Source organism: Sturnus vulgaris, chromosome 6, assembly GCF_052056855.1.
Source record: "Sturnus vulgaris isolate bStuVul1 chromosome 6, bStuVul1.hap1, whole genome shotgun sequence".
Classification (NCBI taxonomy): domain Eukaryota; kingdom Metazoa; phylum Chordata; class Aves; order Passeriformes; family Sturnidae; genus Sturnus; species Sturnus vulgaris.
Window position 1 is genome coordinate 45920105 of NC_142248.1, and position 21573 is coordinate 45941677.

Below are 21573 nucleotides of genomic sequence, written 5' to 3' on the forward strand. Positions count from 1 at the left end.
CTGCCATGGCAGGGACACCTTCCACTGTCCCAGGGTGCTCCAAGCCCCAGTGTCCAACCTGGCGTTGGACACTTCCAGGGATCCAGGGGCAGCCACAGCTTCTCTGGGCACCCTGTGCCAGGGCCTGCCCACCCTCACATCAGGAATTCCTTCCCAATCTCCCATCCATCCCTGCTCTTCTTCTTGGGAACCCAAGAAAAATGTTGGGGTTTCACTCCCATCCCATGGTGTGTCCCTATGGCTCTGCAAGGGACCTAAGTCAAATTCCAGCTGCTCCCTCAAATCCTGCTTTACCCCAGGAGCTCATCCCAAAATGTGTGCCAGGGAAGGCTGCTGGCATGGGGAACACTTTTGGCTGCTGGCACTGCCAGGGAGGGATCACACACCTTTTCCTCATGCTCTGCCTCGGAGTGGATGTACTCTGGGTGAAAGCTGGAAGGTTTGGTGTCCCAGGATCCCAGACTGATTTGGGCTGGAAGGGATTTTAGATCTCATCTTATTCTGACCCCACGGGCAGGGACACCTCCCATTATCTCAGATTGCTCTAAAGCCCATCCAGCCTGTCCTTGAAAACTTCCAGGATGGGGCAGCCACAAAAAAAAAAAAAGCTTTTGGAATTTAAATCTGCTTCATGATTTTGAGGAGTAAAGAATTGAAGTATTGCTGATCAGATGATTGGCAGAAAACCACACTGGATAGTTCCAAACCACAACTCAGAAGGTGAATGAAGTAAATTTTATTTTTCTTTAATTTTCTCTCTGCAGTCATTGTGAAGGCAAAAAATGAACCATGATACAAATGGACCAAATGGCTGATGCTGTCAGGTAATTGATATGTGTGAATATTCATTAAAATTTGCTTTGGTGTGGAATATTAGCATTGCTTTTCATCCACTGGGTCCTTAGTGGGGTGTTTTTTTCTGTAATGTGCACATCACTGTTTTGTATTGCTACCTGCTCCTCTCTCCCTTTGCAGGTGGTAGTGCTGCAACTTCCTGGTGGACACAAAACAATCCACAATATTCTCAGCACTTTGCACGTGTTTTATTACTTTTGATAATGTCAGGAGACTTAATCCACAAACACCAGATGTCCAAAAGGAGACAGAGGAGTCCTTTTACTTTATTCGAATAAAGGGAGAGGCCATGGGGCATTCCCCTGGGGTCTCTCGAATTTTTTGAGGACTCACCTCCCTTTTTATCCCAATTTCCCAGCCCCATGGGCTGAGGTACTTGAGAGGTCCAGACTTCCCAGAACACCTGATACCCAAGATTCCTCTCTAATGTACAACCCCCCTTTTTAATTTTTAATTCTTATGGAATTCATGGTTTTTTCCCCATTGATTCTTTCATCTTTCAATATCCAATTTCATCTTTCAATACCCAATTTCATTTCTCAGCAAACCTACAGTTTGTTTGCAAAGGCAAATATCTTTTTTCCATTCATCCATCAGTGGAATCTTTCCCATCGTTTCTTTTCTCTCTCAGCGCTGGTTTTATCTACCAGCAGACCCACAGCTCGTTTTGTAAAGACAAATCCGACATTCCTCTCAAGAGGTACAGACTTCCCAGAACACCTAATGTATAACCCTCCCTTTTAATTTTTAATTCTTATGGAATTCATGTCTTTTCCCCATTGATTCTTTCACCTTTCAATATCTCATTTCATTTCTCAGCAAACCCACAGTTTGTTTGTAAAGGCAAATATCTTTTTTCCCATTCCTCCATCAGTGGAATCGTTCCCATTGTTTCTTTCATCTCCCACTGCTCAAAAAAACAGACCCACAGCTTGTTTGTAAAGACAAATCCGTCATTCCTCTCAATAATAAAACTATTTTTTATCTGATCTGGGTCTGTCTGACCCGAGGGGTTGAGCGCAGGTTGTGGGGGGCTGCACCCCGAGTTCCAGAGCCGGGAGCGCTGCCAGCCCCCCGACCCTGCGGCGTGACTCACACTGCCGGCAAGTGTGACGGTGTCTTGGTCACTGTGTGTCCCCGGTGTGTCCCTGTTATAAATGAGAGACAAAAGTCTCGATATTCAGCAAAATTTAGATTGTTTTATTTGATATAGACAGAGCAAGCAGCGCGCTGGGGAAGGTGAGGGGTCACTGCCCACACCACGCTCCATCAAACCTTGGTTTGCAGTCTCTTCTCATACTGTGGTTTCCCGCTGTAATCAACAATTTTTGGTTTTTTAGCTCTCCCAATTTTGCCAGGTAAGCAGTGGTGGTCGAATAAACATCCTTATCCCAATTCACAAAATCTCCGGGCGATACTCAGTTTCACAGATAACCATCTGGTCTTTGTAGATAACCACCAGCGAAATTCTGGAAGTCTGGTCCTTAAAATACACAGCATTGATCAGACAAACGCAGGAAGAGCTATCGGGATGTCTGATTTTGGGCTATCGGGATGTCTGATTTTGCAAGCTGGTAGTAGATGCAACTTATTTGGAAAATACAACATAACATAACATAACATAACATTAACATAACATTAACATAACATAAGGTGATTTTAAAGAGAATGATTTTATCATACAATTTCCTTTATCTAGTGCCCATGCTTCACTTCAGAGCTTCATATTCTGGTTTACACAAACCCCAATGCTTTTGTGATCAACAGGAATCTTCTATCAATTATCACAGTGCCGCCGTGTCCCCGCCGTGTCCCCGCTCCGTGCGGTTTCGCTCGTAGCCGGCGGCGGCCGCGCCCCGGGCGGGGCGGTGCGAGCGGGGCGGCCCCTGCGGCCCTCGGTGTGACTCAGTGTGACCGTGTCGTGTCCGGTGTGTGTCCCCGCGGTGTCCCCGGGCCCTGCCCGCCCCGTCCCGCCCCGTGCGGGTTCGCTCGTAGCCGTAGCTCGTAGCGGGCGGGGCGGTGCCTGCGGTGCTGCCGGGGCCGAGCGCGGAGATGGCGGCGGGGATCGTCCTGCTCGGGCTGGGGCTGCTGGCGCTGCCCTGCGGAGCCGAGCCACGCTGCTTCTGCCAGGTGAGCACTGCCCTGCGCAGGGGGTGGGCTCGGTTCCCCTCCGAGAGGGGTTTGGGTGGGTTCGGTGGGAAGGTTTGGGGGTGTCCAGCACGGGAAGGGCGTGGAGAGAGAGAGACTCTTCTCTGCTCGGGAGTCCGGAGATGCTCCGAGAGCTGCAGGAGCTTTCCTGTGTGGAAAGGCTGAGAGAGCTGGGGGCATTTAGTCTGGGGGAGAGAAGGCTCCGAGGGTGTCTTGCAGTCTCTTCCAGGGTCTAAAGGGGCTCCAGGAGAGCTGGAGAGGGACTGGGACAAGGGATGGAGGGACAGGACACGGGGAATGGCTTCCACTGCCAGAGGGCAGGGATGGATGGGATAGTGCGAAGGAATTCCTGTCTGAGAGGGTGCTGAGAGGATGAGATAGAACCCCCAGAGAAGCTGTGGCTGTCCCTGGATCCCTGGAAGTGTCCAAGGCCAGGCTGGATGGGGCTTGGTGCAAGCTGGGACAGTGGAAGGTGTCCCTGCCATGGCAGCAGGTGGGACTGGATAAGTTTTAAAGTCCCTTCTAACCCAAACCATTCCAGGATTCTGTGATTCTCATCCATGCCATCCGAACTGTATTCTCTCCCTGCTCCCAACAGAAGAGGGGAGTGCTCCAACTTGTTGAGCATTTCTTTCCCCAGCTACCCAAGTGCCTCTCCTGGGATGTTTCAGGGATATCATTGCTATCCCTGGGAGCTGCTTCATCCTTGCTGTTCTCCCAGCTCAGCTGTCCAGGAGAGAGCATGGCTGCAGCAAGCTGCTGCCAGCGTGTCCTGCCATGTCCAGGTGTGACCCTTAAAGCTCTTCCAGGGTTAATTCCCTTTGCTGGTGTGCCAGGTTTGTCACTGTGCACTCAGTGCAGCTTCCATTGAGGTACAGTAATGACAGAACTGGGTACAGTCGTTCAAGCATCTGCATTTAAGGAGGAGATCGCTCTGCAAACTTCTAAAACCACTGTGCCCAAGCAAAGTGGTTGCCCCTGAATCCCTGCAAGTGTCCAAGGCCAGGCTGGATGGGGCTTGGAGCAGCCTGGGTTAGTGGAAGGTGTCCCTGCCATGGCAGGAGGTGCCATAAGATGGTTTTTGAGGTCCCTTGCAACCTGAATAATTCCTGTTTTTGCAAGATCAAGGGGTGAAGATGTCACAATGTCTTTAGCACTTTATTTTGTTGCCTTTAAAAACAGGAAGCTTTTAGAAAGGCTACTCTTGCTGTATTAAGTTTCTAGTCCTTAAATGTTGGTTGGGAATTGAGAGTGGAGAAAGAAAACAAATGGAATTACATTTTTGGCTTTGGCTTCTGGGGTGGCTTTTGACACTTTCAGCTTCCTGTGGAAATGGTAAATAGAAACTTTGCTGATAAAGAATTGAAAAACATGCATTTAGATTCTGGATCTCTGCAGGGTTTTTCCTTGCAGCTTCCTGTAAGCAGGGAAGTTTGTCTCCTAAGGATTGAATGTTGAGTCAGGAGTGTGGAATGGGATAAGGAGCCATAACCACTAACTGAACTGGCATTCTGGCATGGCAGTGACTGCCAGGCTCTTTTCCTTGGGCTGGAGGAGCTGGTGTGGTCCTTTGTGCACTGTTGGGTGGTTGCAACACACTTTTCATTCTGTGGAGCAGCTTGGTTTTCCCTGCAGATGTTTAGGTCAAGATTTTTTATTACCTTTAGGAAAAGGTGTCATGTAGGGCAGCATTTCTCAGCCTTTCTAACCACCAGACATTTTAAATCACACCCGAGGGTCTCATCTTTTGGTTGAAAATAATCTGCTGATCTTCTTGTGCAGAACTGGTCAGGTGGTTTTTATTTGCCACCAAATAAAATCTAGGGCCAGCCTTACATGGTCTGGTTTGCCCTCCTTTGTTTAGCTCCTTGGAGGGCTGGCACAGCTCGTGGTTTCCTCCTGTGACCCATCTCATGCTGTCTCATGGGCTTCTCAGGTGAAGCAGCCCCAATGTGGGTGACTGAAGAGCTCTGACTTGTCTGTCAGCCTGTGCTGGGACAGTTGACAAGGGCCACTTTTGGGAGTGCTGCTCCAGCAATATTCCAAGTGCTGACTTCAGCAGGCCTTGATTCTGGAATGGGTGTTGCACTCCTGTCTGTCTGCACCCAGGGCAGTGCCTCACCTGCTTTTTGTCACTGTTATTTTATCTCCTTTCCTTAGAGACCAACCTGAAACTTCTGTTAGCAGCATCCATCTGTTGCTACAAACACTTGTGTTTCAAATACTGTTTTGTGCTTTCCAAGCTCTGATTAACATTCCAATATCAAAATCCCCTCAAACTTTACAGGCAGCTCATCTCCCCCTCGAGATATTCCTGTTTGCATCACAGCTTTAGTCAGCTGTGGATGTCTTCTGTATATTCCTGGTAATTATTGTTCATTTGCTGTTTACAGGCTGATGCAGCTGCATTAAGGATGTGCTGCAGGTCTTTGGCAGATGGGGATTTTGCCAAGGTTTCCGGTCTGGCAGAGGGCTGGTTCCCTTTGGGAATGTTTCTGTGGGCAGGATGCTGTCATTAGGGGTGAGTCTGGCCATGGAGAGTTTCCCCCTTGTTACCTGGGCAGGTTTTCAAGCTGTCCTTGAGTTCCTGTTGAATTGGTGTTCACTGGGCAGCCTCCAGGGCAGGAATTCATTCCTAGCACAATTCCCAGTTTCTCTGGGGTAGCTTCAGGAGGAGTTTCCAGGTGGAGAGAAGCAGAATTTTCGAGGTACATTCTGCCCCTCTGCTCTGGTGACATCCCTCCTGGAATCCTGTGTCCTGCTCTGTGGCCTTCCAGAGCAGGAGGGACATGGAGCTGCTGGAGTCCAGAGGAGGCACCAAGATGATCAGAGCAGCTCTCCTGTGAGGAAAGGCTTGGCAGAGTTGGGATTGTTCATCCTGGAAAAGACAAGACTTCAGGGGTGGCCTAATTGTGACCTTCCTGTACCTGAAGGGAGATGACAGGAAAGATGGAGAGAGACAATTTACAAGGGATGGAAGAACAGGACACAGGGAATGGCTTCCCACTGCCAGAGGGCAGGGTTAGATGAAAGATTGGGAAGGAATTCTTCCCTGTGAGGGTGGTGAGGCCCTGGCACAGGGTGCCCAGAGAAGCTGTGGCTGCACCTGGATCCCTGGCAGTGTTCCAGACCAGGTTGGACAGGGCTTGGAGCACCCTGAGATAGTGGAAGGTGTCCCTGCCCTGGCACGGGGTGGAACTAAATGGTCTTTAAGTTCCCTTCCAACCCAAACCATTCTGGGATGCTGTGACAGCCCTTCAGGCCTGTGGTTTGATCCCAGGCTCCCATGTGACAGTCGCTTCTGTGTGAATTCTGGAAAACCTAGTCCTTGTTTTCTGGGCAAAAGATGGGGATAAAGCACCTGGAATGGCAGATAATGCTTCCAGGGCAGGTGCAGGAATGACTGTCCTCAGCTGGCTGCCAGCAACTTGCTCCAAGTGCACTGGCAAGAATGAAAACGAAATAATTTCATAGAATCATAAATACCCTGAGTTGGAAGAGACCCACAAGAAAGGCATCTGCTCACCATCAGCCTGGGACTGCTGTGGCTTGTCCAGAGGAGCAGGCAATGCCAGGGAAGCTGGTACAGGCTAAACCAAACCCCTCAGCCTCTGTGGTATTCCCTGTTGTGGCTGTAGTGGGAGATGCAGGAAAAAATTTTCCTTCTTTCCTGCCTGGAACATAGCAAGAAGAAATCCCGAAATCCACTGCTTAGGGGATGTTCTGTGACACTGAGCAGAAAGAGTCGGGAAGAGCAGCCTGAAAGGAGGCTGGGATGGAGGGGAAGGAGAGGCCAGGCCCAGGGATTGCACAGTGCCTGGTGTTGGTGTTCCCAGCACACGAGGTGGGTCTGGCAGAGTTGGGGATTGTGAGCACGTCACCCCCGGAGCTTACTCAGCAGCCGGAGCCGCTCCTGCCGCGTCTGTCCCGGCGGCTCCTTGCATCTCTTCCCAGTGGGAAAGCCCAGCCCTGCCCCTCAGCCTCCTGCCAGCTTCTCACACCCAAGGCAAAAGGTGGAGCAAAACCCCTCGGCTCGGTGATTCACGTGTTGGGGATTGGATCCATCCGTGGTTTTTATCTCAAACAACTTCTCTCGTTGGCACAGGCTGAGGATGTAGGTAAATATTTTGTTTGTGGGGTGGGAGGAAGTGTTTTAAGGAACCACCCACCTTTGAGGCAGGAGCTAAACTGCTCTGGCAGCAGGAGGTGAAGTCCCAAACCAAGTGAGCCTGGCTACATCCAGGGCTGAAAAATGAGTTCTGGGGTGGTCATGGAACAAGAGGGAACCTCTGGAATGCAGACCAAGTCCTGCCAAAAGATCTGACACTGCCACTTCCCTGAGTCTTAAAGTGGCTCAGCTTAAAGCTGTTTGCTGGGGGCATCGCTGGGGCTTTACCAGGGCTCTGGATGTTCTGGTGCTGCTTCTCTTCTGTGCTCCTTTGGCTGTGAGCTTGGGCTGGGGAAATCACTCATTTCTGCCCAGTCTGACTGAAATCCTTGGAGGAAGAAAGATTGAGCAAAGGTGGAGTTTTTCCAGCACTTTTCCCTTTGCCCCCTCAAGTGTGTTGAGGGTGACCCTGAGGCTGATCTCACCAATAAACTGGTATTTGGAGAGCTCCAAAGCACGACCTCCATCCAGCCCTAAGGATTTTGGGATCATCTGCAGTGCTTCACTCCGGGTTATATTCAGGATGAGGTTGTTTCTGGCTTGGATTGGCCACCAGACATAACAAAACCAGACCTGGCCCAAATGGTGCTTGCAGTGAGGGGTTGGTGGGAGCTCCAATGTTCCCACTTACAGGGATATCATTCACTTGGAGTGCAAAGATTATCCCCAAATCTTTTTGTAGGTCACTTTTAGACCCAACCTTTAAGCTTCCTGCCTTGAAGGATGCCAAGATTCCAGGAAATAAAAATGTGGTTGGTTGGTGGCTAGCTGTGGTTTGTTGTTTGGATGTGTTTTTTTAATGTATATATAATTTTGAAACAGCTTTAAATTGGGTAACTGGATTAGCAAATTGCCACTGTTTATTTTTACAAGGGTGATTCAGGTTAGTGGAAATCTTAAATCACTGTTAATCTTCATTACCATGCAAAATGCAGGACAGAATTCAGTAAATGTGTGAGGGTGACACACTGAGCTTCAGTGTAAACACTTAAAATATGAGTGAGCCTCCAAATCATGCTGCCTCAACAAAACAGAGTTGTTCCAGTGGGGTAGGGAATTCTGGCTATTTTTTCCCCCACCTCCCCATTTCATGTGACTCTGTGCTCCATTTCTGCCATCCTCCTCTCAGCTCCATTTCCATGGTGGTAAATATAATGATTTTATTTAAGTTGTTGTGTAGCTCTTGCTAAATTATGAGGAGCAGCTGAGGGAGCTGAGAAAGGGGCTCAGGAGAAAAGGAGGCTCAGGAGGGACCTTGTGGCTCTGCACAATTCCCTGACAGGAGGGGACAGCTGGGGAACAGGGACAGGACAAGAGGAAACAGCCTCTAGTTGTAACAGAGGAGGTTTAAATTGGATATTTGGGAAAATTCCTTCCTGGAAAGGGTTGTCCAGCCCTGGCACAGCTGCCCAGGGCAGGGGTGGAGTCTCCATCCCTGGAGGGATTTAAAAGCTCTGTGGATGTGGCACTTGGGGACATGGTCAATGCTGGGGGAATGGTTGAACACAATGATCTTTTCCAACCTGAATGATTTCAGGATTCTGTGATTTCCCCAAGGACTCACTGGGGGTGTGGAGGAAGCAAAACTACTTCTGTGTTGAGCAACTTTGTCATCAGCCAGTAATGGATGTGTCAGGAAACCACAGCTGAATTTGTACTACTTCTTTCTTTGGTTTGTTTTTTTTTTTTTTTTTTTGTTGTTGTTGTTTTTTTTTTCTTCAGGACTTGCACAAAGCCTGTTGAGTTGTTCAGGATGATGCAAGAAGCATCCATCAGATTTAGAACAGATGTTTTCGTGCCAAATGCCTCTCTGAGGCGAGCAGAGGGACTGTTGCAGTTAATCACAGAATCATGGAATGTTCTGGGTTGGAAGGGATCTTAAAGCACATCCCATTCCACCCCTGCCATGGCAGGGACACCTTCCACTGTCCCAGGCTGCTCCAAGCCCATCCAGCCTGGCCTTGGACACTGCCAGGGATCCAGGGGCAGCCACAGCTTCTCTGGGCACCCTGTGCCAGGGGCTCCCCACCTTCATATCAGGAATTCCTTCCCAAAATCCCATCTAAATCTACCCTTTTCCAGCTTAAAGCCATTCCCTGTGTCCTGTCCCTCCATCCCTCCCTCTCCACCTTTCCTGTCAGCTCTTTCAGGTACTGGGAGCTGCAGTTAGGTCAGCCTGGAGCCTTGTGTTTTCCAGGCTGAACAATCCCAACTCTCCCAGCCTTTCCTCACTGCTCCATCCCTCTCATCTCTTGCTGTGGTTCTGATCAAATCTAATCAATGGCTGCTTCCCAACAAGGACTTTTTGGAGGGCTGTCATTGGTGTCATTGTTGTCTGACTTGTCCCATATACAAAGTGCAGCTCTCAGCTCTGTGTTATCCTGCAGGAATGGCTCCTGAGGCTGCTCCAGGAGGGAAGCTGAGCTGGCAGCCCGTGGCTCACAGCTCTCACAGCAGCCATATCCATCCTGCTTAAACTTCACTTGACAGGCTGGGAAAAGGAAAGAAAATGATGAATTATTTTATTGGCTGCAGTGTTAAAAAGTCCTGGCCGAGTTGTTTATATTTGATTTATTATTTTTGACGGTTTTGATTTTGATTTTATTGTTTATTTTCTCCCCAGGTTACTGGTTATTTAGATGACTGCACCTGTGATGTGGAAACCATCGATGCCTTCAACAACTACAAACTTTTTCCTAGACTGAATGAACTCCTGGAAAGTGACTATTTCAGATACTACAAGGTCATTTCCTCTTACAACAACTGCATTTATTTGTGTACTGCTCGTCTTTTTATTTTTAATCTCTCACGAATTTACTGCTGATCATTTTAAAATCAGAAACCTGCATTTTAACCCTGATCTTTTAAGGGTGCAGTCTAAGTTAGGCCCTTCAGTTTTGAGGAGAATCTTAAATGTACTTTCAAGAGGATTTCAAAGCTATTTTCTTATCCATTTTTCTCTCTTAAGCAACACATTAATGAGAGGACTTCCTTTGGTGAGCTGTGATTTAAAGATGTTGATGATCCATAATGAGAGGATTCACAGTGACTCTCCACTGACATGGAAAACCTGGATTAGTTACAGACACCCAGGTTCATTAATGGCTGTTGCTGCCAGACATTCCATGGATTAAATTCCATGAGGTGGATTCTGCTCCCATTCAGTCAGATCCCCTTTATCCCCCTCTCTTCCAAACCCACCAAATCTTGTTAAATGTTAATTGTTTTGGAAGAATGATACTTGATACCAATTCACAGAAGAGAAAAATTGGGATTTGTTAAAGAAGCTCCCTTCCAGGGTTGGGATTTGTAACAGAAATAATGAGATTGGTCTGAATGAAGCATAGAATCCTGAAATTCCAGAATGGTTTCATCCAGTCCCACCCCCTGCCATGGCAGGGACACCTTCCACCATCCCAGGCTGCTCCAAGCCCCAGTGTCCAACCTGGTACTGGGCATTTTCAGGGATCCAGGGGCAGCCACAGCTGCTCTGGGAATTCCATTCCCTGTGTCCTGTCCCTCCATCCCTTGTCCCCAGTCCCTCTCCAGCTCTCCTGGAGCCCCTTTAGGCTCTGCAAGGGGCTCTGAGCTCTCCCTGGAGCCTTCTCCTCTCCAGGTGAACATTCCCATCTCTGGCCCTTGGAACATTTTGGAATTATGGAAATGTCTGTGTGGGAAAGCACCAGCAGAAAGATCCAAGCAGGGATTAAAAGGAAAACCTGTACTGATAACCAGGGTCAGAGTGATGTTATCAGCCTGGCTCACCAAGGATTGCTGGTGTGGGAAGAAACAAGTGCAGAACATGGATTTCTCTTGGAAAACTGAGGAGTGGAAGCTTGGCTTGGCTGCACTGGGAGATGTGTTATTAAACAGGGTGATGTGTTATTTGCAGGTAAATCTACAGAAACCTTGTCCCTTTTGGGATGACAACAGTCACTGTGGAATGAGAGACTGTGCTGTACAGCCCTGCCACTCTGTAAGTACCAATTCCATTCTTCTACATTTTTTTTTTTTAATTTAACATTTGCAGACCACGAGGAAACAGCAGACAAGTGGATGAATCTTGTTATTTTAGTTATAGTTTAGTTAGCAAAACTGGGGCTCTGATGGATCTTTCATAGGTGCAGCAACACTGGTGGCCATAAGAAAGGCCAAAATACTGAATTCTGAAAGTTTCAAGACAGGCTGGGATTTTAATAGCTGACCCTCTGCAAACAGCCAAAAACTTCTCCTGGTCCTTTTTTCATTTTTCCCATTAATAAGCAGATTTTAGGGCAAATCCATTCTTGTTTTGGTGATAATTGACAGAATTTTACCCTGTTGCCCATGAGCTGCACTATGATTTACTTTTGGCTGATGAATTTGATTAAGAGCTTTCCAGCCCTCTTCTTGTAGGAGAAATGGCTCTTTCAGCATTCCAAGGCCACTCTTGTCCCTGTGTCCTGAACAAAAGGGTTTTGTTCCTTCAGCTGTAAGAAAACATCCTGAAAAGAAGGGGGTGAGAAGGTGAGGGAATCAAAACTTGGTGGCTGCTGGTCCCTTCAGGGACATTTCATGTTTTGGTGTTGACAGCCAGCACAGACTGTCTTACTCCCTCACTCTTGGGTTCTAAATTGGAATGATGACTTTTTTTTTTCCACCTCAAAATAACCCTAAATGTTATTTAAATATTTTTTACTTCCTTAAAAAATCTGTTTTGTTTGTTATTGTGACTAATGTGATGGAGTTATGTTACAATTACCTAATTTTTAGCTGAAAGTTGTTCTTATTTTAAGAACTGATTGTCCCTGCTGTTCTTCATTATTTTGATTTGTGTCCATTTCATCTTTAAATCAATAAAAATAACTCCTATTGCTTAAATTTTCTTCTTGCCATCACAGTATTTGCTCTTGTAGAAGTGGTTCTGCTGCCTTCCTACTCCTGGAGAAAATGGAAGTTGAGGAGAATTTTGGTTCTGTTTGTGTGGGGCTGGCAGGGCTGACATTCCATGCTGGAATGCTCAGAGGGAAGTTTGGAATGTTTTGTATCAGGGGCTGGTAGATGAAACATCTGAGGAGGCCCCTGGGCTCCTGCCAGGAAGGTGATGCCACACCTGGACTGAGCAGAGGCAGCTCCAGCTCCTCTGGAGTTTGTTTTGGCTTCCCCAAATTCCTGCTTGGATAAGCAAAGCAAAACCTGATGTAGCAGCCATGGAAGGCTGCAGAGCTTTGGAGAAGAGGAATCTTGCAAAAAAAAAAAAAAAAAATCATCAAAATAAACTACTAGGAATGCTGCTTCTCCTTGGTCTGGGGAGGAGTGAGGAGTTGGATGTGTTACAAGCTGGGCTGAGTGTTTTGGTCACCTTCTCACCTCTGGCAGCTGTGGTGACATCCCAGACCTTTCCCAAAGAGAGGGCTGAGAGCTCTCACCAGCCCCACGTGTGCCACAGGCTTTGTTTTGTCTTTCAGGATGAAGTCCCTGATGGAATCAGATCTGCAAGTTACAAGGTGGGTGTACAAAAGGATGAGGTTTTATTTTGTGACACACAACTGATAAGGTTGGAAAAGACCTCTAAGATCATGGAGTCCAGCTGTCACCCCACCAGCCCCGTGTTCATCACTGACCCATGTCCTCAAGTACCACATCCACCTGGTTTCTGATCACTTCCAAGGGATGGGAGCTCCACCACCTCCCTGGGCAGCTCCTTCTAATGCCTGGCAACCCTTTTAGTGAAGAAATTTTCCCCAATATCCAACCTGAACCTCCCCTGGCCCAGCCTGAGGCCGTTCCCTCTCCTCCTGTCCCTGTTCCCTGGGAGCAGATCCCAAATCCCCCCGGCTGTCCCCTCCTGTCAGGGAGTTGTGCAGAGCCACAAGGGCCCCACTGAGCCTCCTTTTCTCCAGGCTGAGCCCCTTCCCAGCTCCCTCAGGAATTCTCCATTCCCTTCCCATCTCCCTCAGGAATTCTCCAGCCCCTTCCCAGCTCCCTCAGCCTCTCCTGGTGCTCCAGACCCTTCCCCAGCTCTGTTCCCTTCTCTGGACACTCTCCAACCCCTCAAAGTCTATTTTGTTGTGAGAAGCACAAAACTTCCCCCAGGATTTGAGCATGGGTCAATATTTGTCAGGATGCTCATTAGGCCTAAATATTTACTCTTTTCAAGTGCTTGGGATGCCACAGAGCCTCTGAGGTGGCTGTCCTGGAGCCAGGTATTCCTGACAGCTCTCCAAGAGCAGTTGTCACCAGGCACAAAAACCTCCTACAGCAGTGCCAGAGGCTGCCCCGAGTCCCTGCAAGACTCGTCACCATTGCATAAACCTTTGGATATCTGCAGGCATCCTGTGCAAACACAGGGGTGGGATGAATCATGAAAGGGTTTAACCTGGATAGTGCATTGAAGGCTAAATTAAAACAGCAAAAAATGTTCCTTTTTAATCCTTTTCCCTTCCCACCCCTTTGCTTTCCAACCCAGTATTCAGAGGAAGCCAATAACCTCGCTGAAGAATGTGAAGAAGCCAAGAGACTCGGAGCTGTTGATGACTCTTTGAGGTTTGATTTCTTTTGCCACAACCCTTCCTTGTCTTGAGGGAAAGCTGGGATCAGAGCTCTCTCTCTGAGAGTTTTTCCCCACGTTTTTTGCAGCAAGGAAACACGGCAGGCAGTTCTGCAGTGGGCACAGCACGATGACTCCTCAGACAGCTTCTGTGAGGCTGATGGTATGGGACAGCTGGCAAGGCTTGAAATGGGATTTAATGCGATTCTGCAGAACTTGAAATCATGGAATAGTTTGGGTTGGAAGGGACCTTAAAGCCCATCCCACTATTTCACTATCCCAGGTTTGCTCCAAGCCCTGTCCAGCCTGGCCTTGGACACTTCCAGGGATCCAGGGGCAGCCACAGCTTCTCTGGGCACCCTGTGCCAGGGCCTCACTACCTTCATATCAGGAATTCCTTCCCAATATCCCATCTAAATCTACCCTTTTCCAGCTTAAAGCCATTCCCTGTGTCCTATCCCTACAGTTCCTGAGCTCCCACTTCATGTTACCTGAGGTCTCTGCACAACCTCCTCTTCTCCAGGCTGAACAGCCCCAATTCCAGGCCAAAGTGTAATTTTTCAGCAAAACAGCATTTCTGTTCCTTTCAACCCCCCCCCAACCTCATTATTTTGAAAATAATACACAAATATTTCAGACGAAGCTTCCTTGCTGCTCAGGGCCTTGCTGTGTTTAGCAAGGTGGGGAAGAGGTGACTGGATCAGCCTTGGAAAATGTTATTTTCCCTCAGAAAATCACTGTCACTGACCCAGCACTCTGCTTCACAGATATCCATTCTCCTGAAGCTGAGTATGTGGATTTGCTCCTGAATCCAGAACGTTACACTGGCTACAAGGGCCCGGATGCCTGGAAAATTTGGAACAGTATTTATGAAGAAAACTGCTTCAAGTAGGTGCTTTAGGGGACAAGTCCCACGAGCCTGAGGGTGCTGATTTGGGCAGAGGGGAAGAAATGAATCCTCATCCTCCTGTCTTTGCTCCAGTGCCTGTGCAGGGTGGGATACACCAGGGACAAGTCATGTGGCTGTCCCAAAAGAAGACACTTGAGTTTTCCTGCCTGTTTTTTCTAAAAAAAACCCACAAGAAAGCACCACCAAAACCCCACATTTTGCTCTATCCTTTCCCTTCCTGAGCAAAGCTAAAGCATGGAAGGGGTTTTTAGATCCCCTCAGGCTGTTTGACTGCAGAAGTAGCTACTTCTGCTCTGCTCTGTTTGTGCACACCAGAGACAGTAACTTATTTACATCCCTTATTTAAATGATATTTTTTTTCCCCTCCTAGGCCTCAGAATGTAAAAAGACCTTTGGCATCTGGCAGAGGTGAGTCATTTATTTATCTCACTAAGTGGGTTAGTAGTGAACTGATCCCAGCTCCAGGAACAGCAAATGTTCTCTGGGCTCCTTCTCCTGCTGGATGAGAAATGTCTTACAGCTCTTGACCAAGTGTAGAATTTTATGGCACACTTGGAAGTGGGGTTTTCTAGCATCCATTGTGGGAAAAGAATGTCTGATCTTCCAGTCCTGGAAAAAAATGTGAGTTTTGGATGGACTGGGAGCAGGGCTGACCCCTGAGCTCTCCCTGGGTCCTTGGTGTCTGTACTTGGCAGTGCCAAACCATCTATGACAGATGGAAATGAGAACCTGGCTGGGATCCTCCATGGAAACCACCAGGAAGGGCAGCTCTGCCCTAGAGCCAAGGCCAGGCAGTGTAAATGAAAGTAGGGAAGGGCTTTGGAAACATGAGAACATCATCAACCTCCAGCAGTACCCTCTGCCATGATCTCCTGATTTCCCCCTAAATTATGGAGGTGTTTACCCCCCTCCTTTGACCCTGGTGTGAAGGAGTGGCTCCTCTCCTGCTGAAGGAGATGTTCAGTGTCCCTGGAAATATCAGGTTTTACTTCCTTTGCAAATACTGATCCTTCCTGCATTGGTCAGGTTACTCAGCACTGTTGCTCATCCGGTGTCCTCACTGCTGCACTTGGAGTTTTCTGTGCTCAGAACATTTCCAAACCTCCCTGGAGAGGATCCTCTTCTCAGAGCAGATGAACAGAGCAGTGCTTGTGCTTTGGAGCTTAATTTTGGTTGTGTGTAATGTTTTTATCCTCTTTTTCTCTCTCTGCCTCCACCACTTGTGCTTTTTTTCCACCAGAAGATGACGGAGGTGAGTGGCACTGTTTGTTTTTACTGATAACAGAAACAAATGGGGTGTCTTTATCCTGCTGTCACAGGCTGTGCCATTAGATAATGCACCTGCTTAGCAAAATTATTAATCAGGAAAACCAGAAATTACAGTCATGGCATCATAGAAGATCCTGAGTGGGATCACAAGGATCATGGAGTCCAATTCCTGGCCCTGCACAGACACCCCAACAATCCATCCTGGGAGCAGTGTCCAAACACTCCTGGAGCTCTGACAGCCCTGGGAATGTCACCATTCCCTGGGGAGCCTGGGCAGTGCCCAGCACCCTCTGGGGGAAGAACCTTTCCTGAAATCCAACCTAAATCCCCCTGACACAACTCCAGCCATTCCCTGGGTCCTGTCCCTGGTCAGCAGAGTGAGGAGATCCCTGTGAGCTCCCTGTCCCAACCCATCCTGATGTAAAGGGTTTAAAAAGTCCATCAGCATTTTTTTAACAGCACAAATCTAGTTTTAAGGCAGTCACTCAAGTGTGAGAACAAGGATTGTCCTGGGAAGAATTTGGGAACAGGAATTGTCCTGGGTTTTTTTTTTCAGTGTTTATTACTGAGAAAGCTTTGAACAGACTCCTAATCCCAACAGCCTCTGGAGCTGTAGGAGCCCAACTCCCTCAGGTCCTGGGAAGGGCTGTTCCCTGGAGTTTTCCATTCTCCACAGCATCTTTTTGTCTCCAGACCATCCCCAAATCCTGATCTCCAGATCACTTCCATGCACAGAGCAGGGACAGTGAAACCCTGACTTGTAGGATTCTACACGCTTGGTTGCACTCTGTGGTTTTTTGGTTGGTTGGTTTGTTTGTTTTATAAAAATATCTTTCTCCCCATTCTGCCCAGAAGAGGAAAGCAATCCCTGATCTTTGTTTTTCCCAGCACTGGGCTGTTCTGCCCCCCCAGCCCCTTGGGGAAAGCCCACGTGCTGTTTTGAGCTGCTGCCATGCCGTGTTAGAGAAGCATCAGTCACAAGGGTGGGCAGGAAAACTCTTCTCATGCTCTTTTAATGCTCCTTTCCCAATTTCTGTAAACTGGAGTGGGCAGAGGGTCCTCTGGGGCCAGCCTGGGAGGTGCATTCAGGGCATCAGGTTTGGGCTGTACCCTCACTGATGTGTTTTCCTTTCTTTCCAGGGCACACGTTTTACAAGTGGCTCAAAGGTAACCCTTGGTCTGAACAGGGAATGGCCAGGGAGTGGGTGGGATTAGTGGCCACTCTCAGTGGGATTAGATTCCTGCCTCACAGCCAGGAGGATTGAAAATCCAGTGGCTGCTTCCAGTGTCTTCAACTGCTCTTTTCTTTGCAGGGGTCTGTGTGGAGAAAAGAGCTTTCTACAGGCTCATCTCTGGTCTCCATGCCAGCATCAACATCCACCTGAGTGCCAGGTACCTCCTGCAAGGTAAATCCTGATTCCTGCCCCAGCTTTCCTGCCTCACTCCAAAGCTGACACTTCCCTGCCTCTGCTGAATTCTGCTTGGAGCCTGTTCCAGCAGGATTCAGGGCTCTTTGTGCTCTTCCAGCACCCAGCTTCTGTAACAGGGTTGGGGATGCAGTTGTCACATGCCTGCAGGTCTGACAGGGGCTGGGCCAGGCTCTGAACCAGGACTGCCAGCACATATTCCCTCTGTTCTTCCTCCAGGGTTATTTTGGAGTGGGTTTCTAAATGTGGGTCAAGGCTGTCCCTTCCCAGCCTGGTTTTATGATGGTCAGTTCAGCAATAACCTCACCTGGACTGGGAAATGCTTGGCTGGGCTTTCCCAAGCCCCATTGATCCATTTCCCAAGGCCATTTCCATTTCCATTTCCATTTCCATTTCCTTCCTGTGCTTTGGTCCATAAAAACCTGTCTGAGGAATCCCAATTTCAACCTTAGGCTTGGAAATCAAGGTGATAACTGTTGGAATTTGGGCAAATCATTTAGATTTAACAAAATAATTGTATTTAAGTCTCTGCAGCCCACTTGGAGCTTACCTCAGTGTGAGTCCAGGTTGGAGTTGAGAGATGGGATAATGTGGGAAACATCAGAGGCAAGAGATGAGTTGGGGCTGCAGCATCAGCTTGGTATGACTTTTATATGTTCCACTATGTATTTTATAGAATAATCTTAAATACATGGTAAAAAGAGCAACAGAAATATTCTGTGTGGGCTTGAAAATGGAAAATAGAGGCCAGTTTCCTCTGTTCTTGTTTTTCCATATCTTCAGGAATTCTCCTAAGGTGTCCCTGTTTGTTAGGAAGTTTCAGGAATTACCTGAATAAAGTCTGCAGGAGTTTTGTGTTTGCTGGGGTTTGAACTGGGTTAAAATCATGCCTCCCTTGAACAATTTTCAGGCAAAGTTTCTTTACTGGAAGGGTTGTCAAGCAGTGGAAGGGGCTTTCCAGGGAATCACCATCCCTGGGGGTTCAAGGAACAACTGGATGTGGCACTCAGAGCTTGGACTCAGTCAAAGGTTGATCTTGGAGGTCTTTTCCAACCTTTAATGATTCTGTGGTTTTGGGTCAGTGACTTGGAAAAGCTGGAATCTCCCTGGCTGGAATCCCATTTCACCATTCCCTGGAGGGAGGAGATGAACCAGAACTAAACCAATCCACCTCTTGTCTTTGGGGTTTTTTTTTTTCTGTCTCAGATACGTGGTCAGAGAAGAAATGGGGCCCCAACATCACAGAGTTCCAGCAGAGATTTGATGAAGTCCTCACCAGAGGGGAAGGGCCCAGAAGACTCAAGAACCTTTATTTTCTGTACCTGATTGAGCTGAGGGCCCTCTCCAAAGTTCTGCCCTTCTTTGAACGCCCGGGTTTCCAGCTGTACACCGGGAATAAAAGCCAGGATGCAGAAATGAAAAACCTGCTGCTGGAAATTCTCCATCTGGCCAAGTAATTGCACTCAGTACCTGGGGACAGTGGCTCTGCCACCATCTCTTGAGTGTGCTTAACCTGTCACATAAAGCTCCTAGAAAAGCAGGTTCTGGGTTCTTTCCTGGAATGATTTGTGCAGTAGAACCATAGAAACATGGAATGCTTTGGGTTGGAAAAGATCTTTTTAAAGGTCATCTAGTCCAGCCCCCTTGCAGTGAGCAGGGATGTGGTACCAGTAGTGAAGTTTTGCTGGGAACACATTAATATCTGCATGCAAATTGCAGAATTTGGGTAATTAGTCCCACAGTTTAATTAGTCCCACGGTTTAATAGCCTCGGCTGCCTTTTGGGTTTAGCAGAATTGAATTTAATAACTGCCTACGTGTCAGCCCTAAAATTGGCTACCTGTGTGACTCATCTGTGGGATACCAGGCCTGGCTTCGTGTTTGCAACTAGAAAAACATCCTAAATATCTTGGTAACAGAGGTTTGGGCTGTTGGATGGAGTTTGGAGTAAAAGGAATGGAAGGTACTGGAACCAGACAGAAATTGGTGTCTCCTAAAGTGATCCATACTTGATTTATCTTGTCACTCTCCTGTGGTTCTGTCTGTCAGAAAACACTGAAATTGTTTAAAAACCATTGAGCAACTGCTGAAAATTTCTCCAATTTCAGTGTTTTCTGACAGACAGAACCACAGGAGAGTGACAAGATAAATCAAATATGGATAAATCAAATATGCTGAACATTTCTCCAAGATGAGATAGATACCAGCTCAGATTGGAAGAGAGAATAGAATCCCAGTCTGGTTTGGGTTAAAATGGACCTTCAATCATCTCATTCCATTCCTTGGGATTGAGTGTCAGATTAAAACACCTCTGGAGATGTCCAGTGGCTCCCACCTCTGTTTATCCCCACCCCTGACTGCAGCCATAAAACCAAGCAGGGCAGAAATGAAAGTCTCATCCTTCCCTTCCAGGTCCTTCCCACTGCATTTCGATGAAAACTCCTTCTTTGCAGGGAATAAAAAGGAAGCTGCTAAACTAAAGGTAATTTCTGCCAAGCACCCCAGTGCAGGAGGATTAATTCAGATTAATACCTGGAAGGAGCCTTAATTAGTGCATAACCATGACCAACATGAATGTCTTTTCCCCCAGGAGGAATTTAGGCTGCACTTTAAGAATATTTCCAAGATCATGGACTGTGTTGGCTGCTTCAAGTGTCGGCTGTGGGGGAAGCTGCAGGTGAGATTTGTCAGCAGAGCTGGGACTGGTCCTTGGATACCAATCAGCTCCTGGGCAGAGCTCAGGGCTGCTGATTCCTTACCTGTGCAGGCAGCAGCTGATTCCAGCTTGCTCAGCCTAAAAACTGAGATAACTCAGGAGAGGGGAGGGGGTGCAGAGCCTGGGCTAAGTGAAATCCTCTTGCCCTGTTTAGATGATGTTGCCCAGGTGGAGGGAGGTTGGAATTCTGCTGTTCAAGGATCCTTTTTGATCCCTGCACAGACACAGGGCTTGGGCACAGCGCTGAAGATCCTCTTCTCAGAGAACCTCATCGAAAAGATTCCTGAGAGTGGCCCTTCCTATGGATTCCAGCTGACCAGACAAGAAATTGTGGCCTTGTTTAATGCCTTTGGAAGGTGAGTTTGAGATTTCCCCCTCTACTTCTGCATAAGCTGCTGTGTTACAGCCAGTTTCAGCTCTAATTTCTGTCACTTCTCAGCAGTTTTGGTGGGGACTCTTGCTCTTGTCATGGTCTGATACCAGGTGTTGGTATGGAGCACAACAGTTGGAGTGATTTAAAATTTTCTTTATACTCTACATTTCTGTAAGGAATTCAAGGAAGCATTTATGCTAAGATAGAAAGAATTTCATCATTTTTAAGGGACTGTGTGACTCTGTCCTTGGAGCACATTGTCCCAGGCAAGGGCTGCTTTCCTTAGGCCTCTCTCTGTTCATTCCCAGATTACATTTAACAGGAATCCATCAGTCCAGCCTCTCTGGATGAGGAGTTTTTCTCAGAAAAGTAGAATAATGAGGCCTTTAGGAGGGGATTTCAGGACACTCTGATTATACATGAGCTCTTTGTGATGTTGAGAGACCAGGAGTTTCTGGCAAACAGGTTTTTCCAAGGATGAATTCCTTAACATCCTATTCCACTGTGATTCCCAGTGTTTGCTTTAAAAAGAGGCAGGGGAGTCAGTGAAGGGCCTGGTTGTAACCTCAACCTAATTTAGCTGGAATTCCAAATCTTCCCTTCCCAAGAGCTGCTTGAAGCTTTGCTTGCTACAGCCCCTTTCTCCCAGATTTTAAATAATTCACTACATGAATGTTGCTGGAACGTTTCCCTTTTGCTTTCCTTGCACACAGGGTTTCAACCAGCGTGAAAGAACTGGAGAACTTCAGGAACATCTTACAAAACACGAGGTGAATTCAGTGGAGAAAGAGAGACTTGAGGACAAACACCATCATTCCACCACTCTGACTTAAACCATGGAAACCACTTGCTGGGCCTCCTGGCCCATGATTGTCTGTAACCTGCTGAGGAGATATTTTTTACAAGGGAAACAAAAAAAAGCTAATTTTTTTATTGTACAAAAGTGGGGACTATATGTAAATTTTATTTTATATATTGGAAGATGATTGGAATAACTATTTAAAATATTGCTGTGCTATTTGGATGGATCAGACCCACGGCCTTGCCTTTGGAAGCTGGAGGCACGGCAAGAACTGTGCCATTGAATAAATTTGGGGGAAATTCCTTGTCTGCTCCATCATTCCAACCAGCCCCTCACTCACAGTGTGCCTACACCAACTTCCTGCTGCAAAAAAAAAC

General features: G+C 47.5%; 1 protein-coding gene across 4 annotated transcripts; it reads left to right on the forward strand.

Annotated features, from left to right (window-relative positions):
- The first annotated feature begins 764 nt into the window (after positions 1 to 764).
- Positions 765 to 21498, forward strand: ERO1A (endoplasmic reticulum oxidoreductase 1 alpha). Of its 4 annotated transcripts, none has more exons than XM_088166460.1 (16): positions 765 to 824; positions 9795 to 9914; positions 11064 to 11147; positions 12619 to 12657; positions 13620 to 13696; positions 13790 to 13863; positions 14468 to 14588; positions 14981 to 15018; positions 15851 to 15862; positions 17020 to 17046; positions 17193 to 17285; positions 18513 to 18759; positions 19718 to 19787; positions 19896 to 19982; positions 20244 to 20377; positions 21108 to 21498. In XM_088166460.1, the coding sequence occupies exons 3-16, from the start codon at positions 11115 to 11117 to the stop codon at positions 21166 to 21168; spliced, it is 1113 nt and encodes a 370-aa protein (XP_088022586.1). In that variant the 5' UTR covers positions 765 to 824; positions 9795 to 9914; positions 11064 to 11114; the 3' UTR covers positions 21169 to 21498. The 4 variants fall into 4 exon arrangements, with proteins under 4 accessions (XP_088022586.1, XP_014726967.2, XP_088022584.1 ...); XM_014871481.2 differs by lacking the exon at positions 765 to 824 and adding an exon at positions 2736 to 2985; XM_088166458.1 differs by lacking the exon at positions 765 to 824 and adding an exon at positions 2736 to 2985 and having other exon boundaries at positions 15854 to 15862.
- Positions 21499 to 21573: the final 75 nt, after the last annotated feature.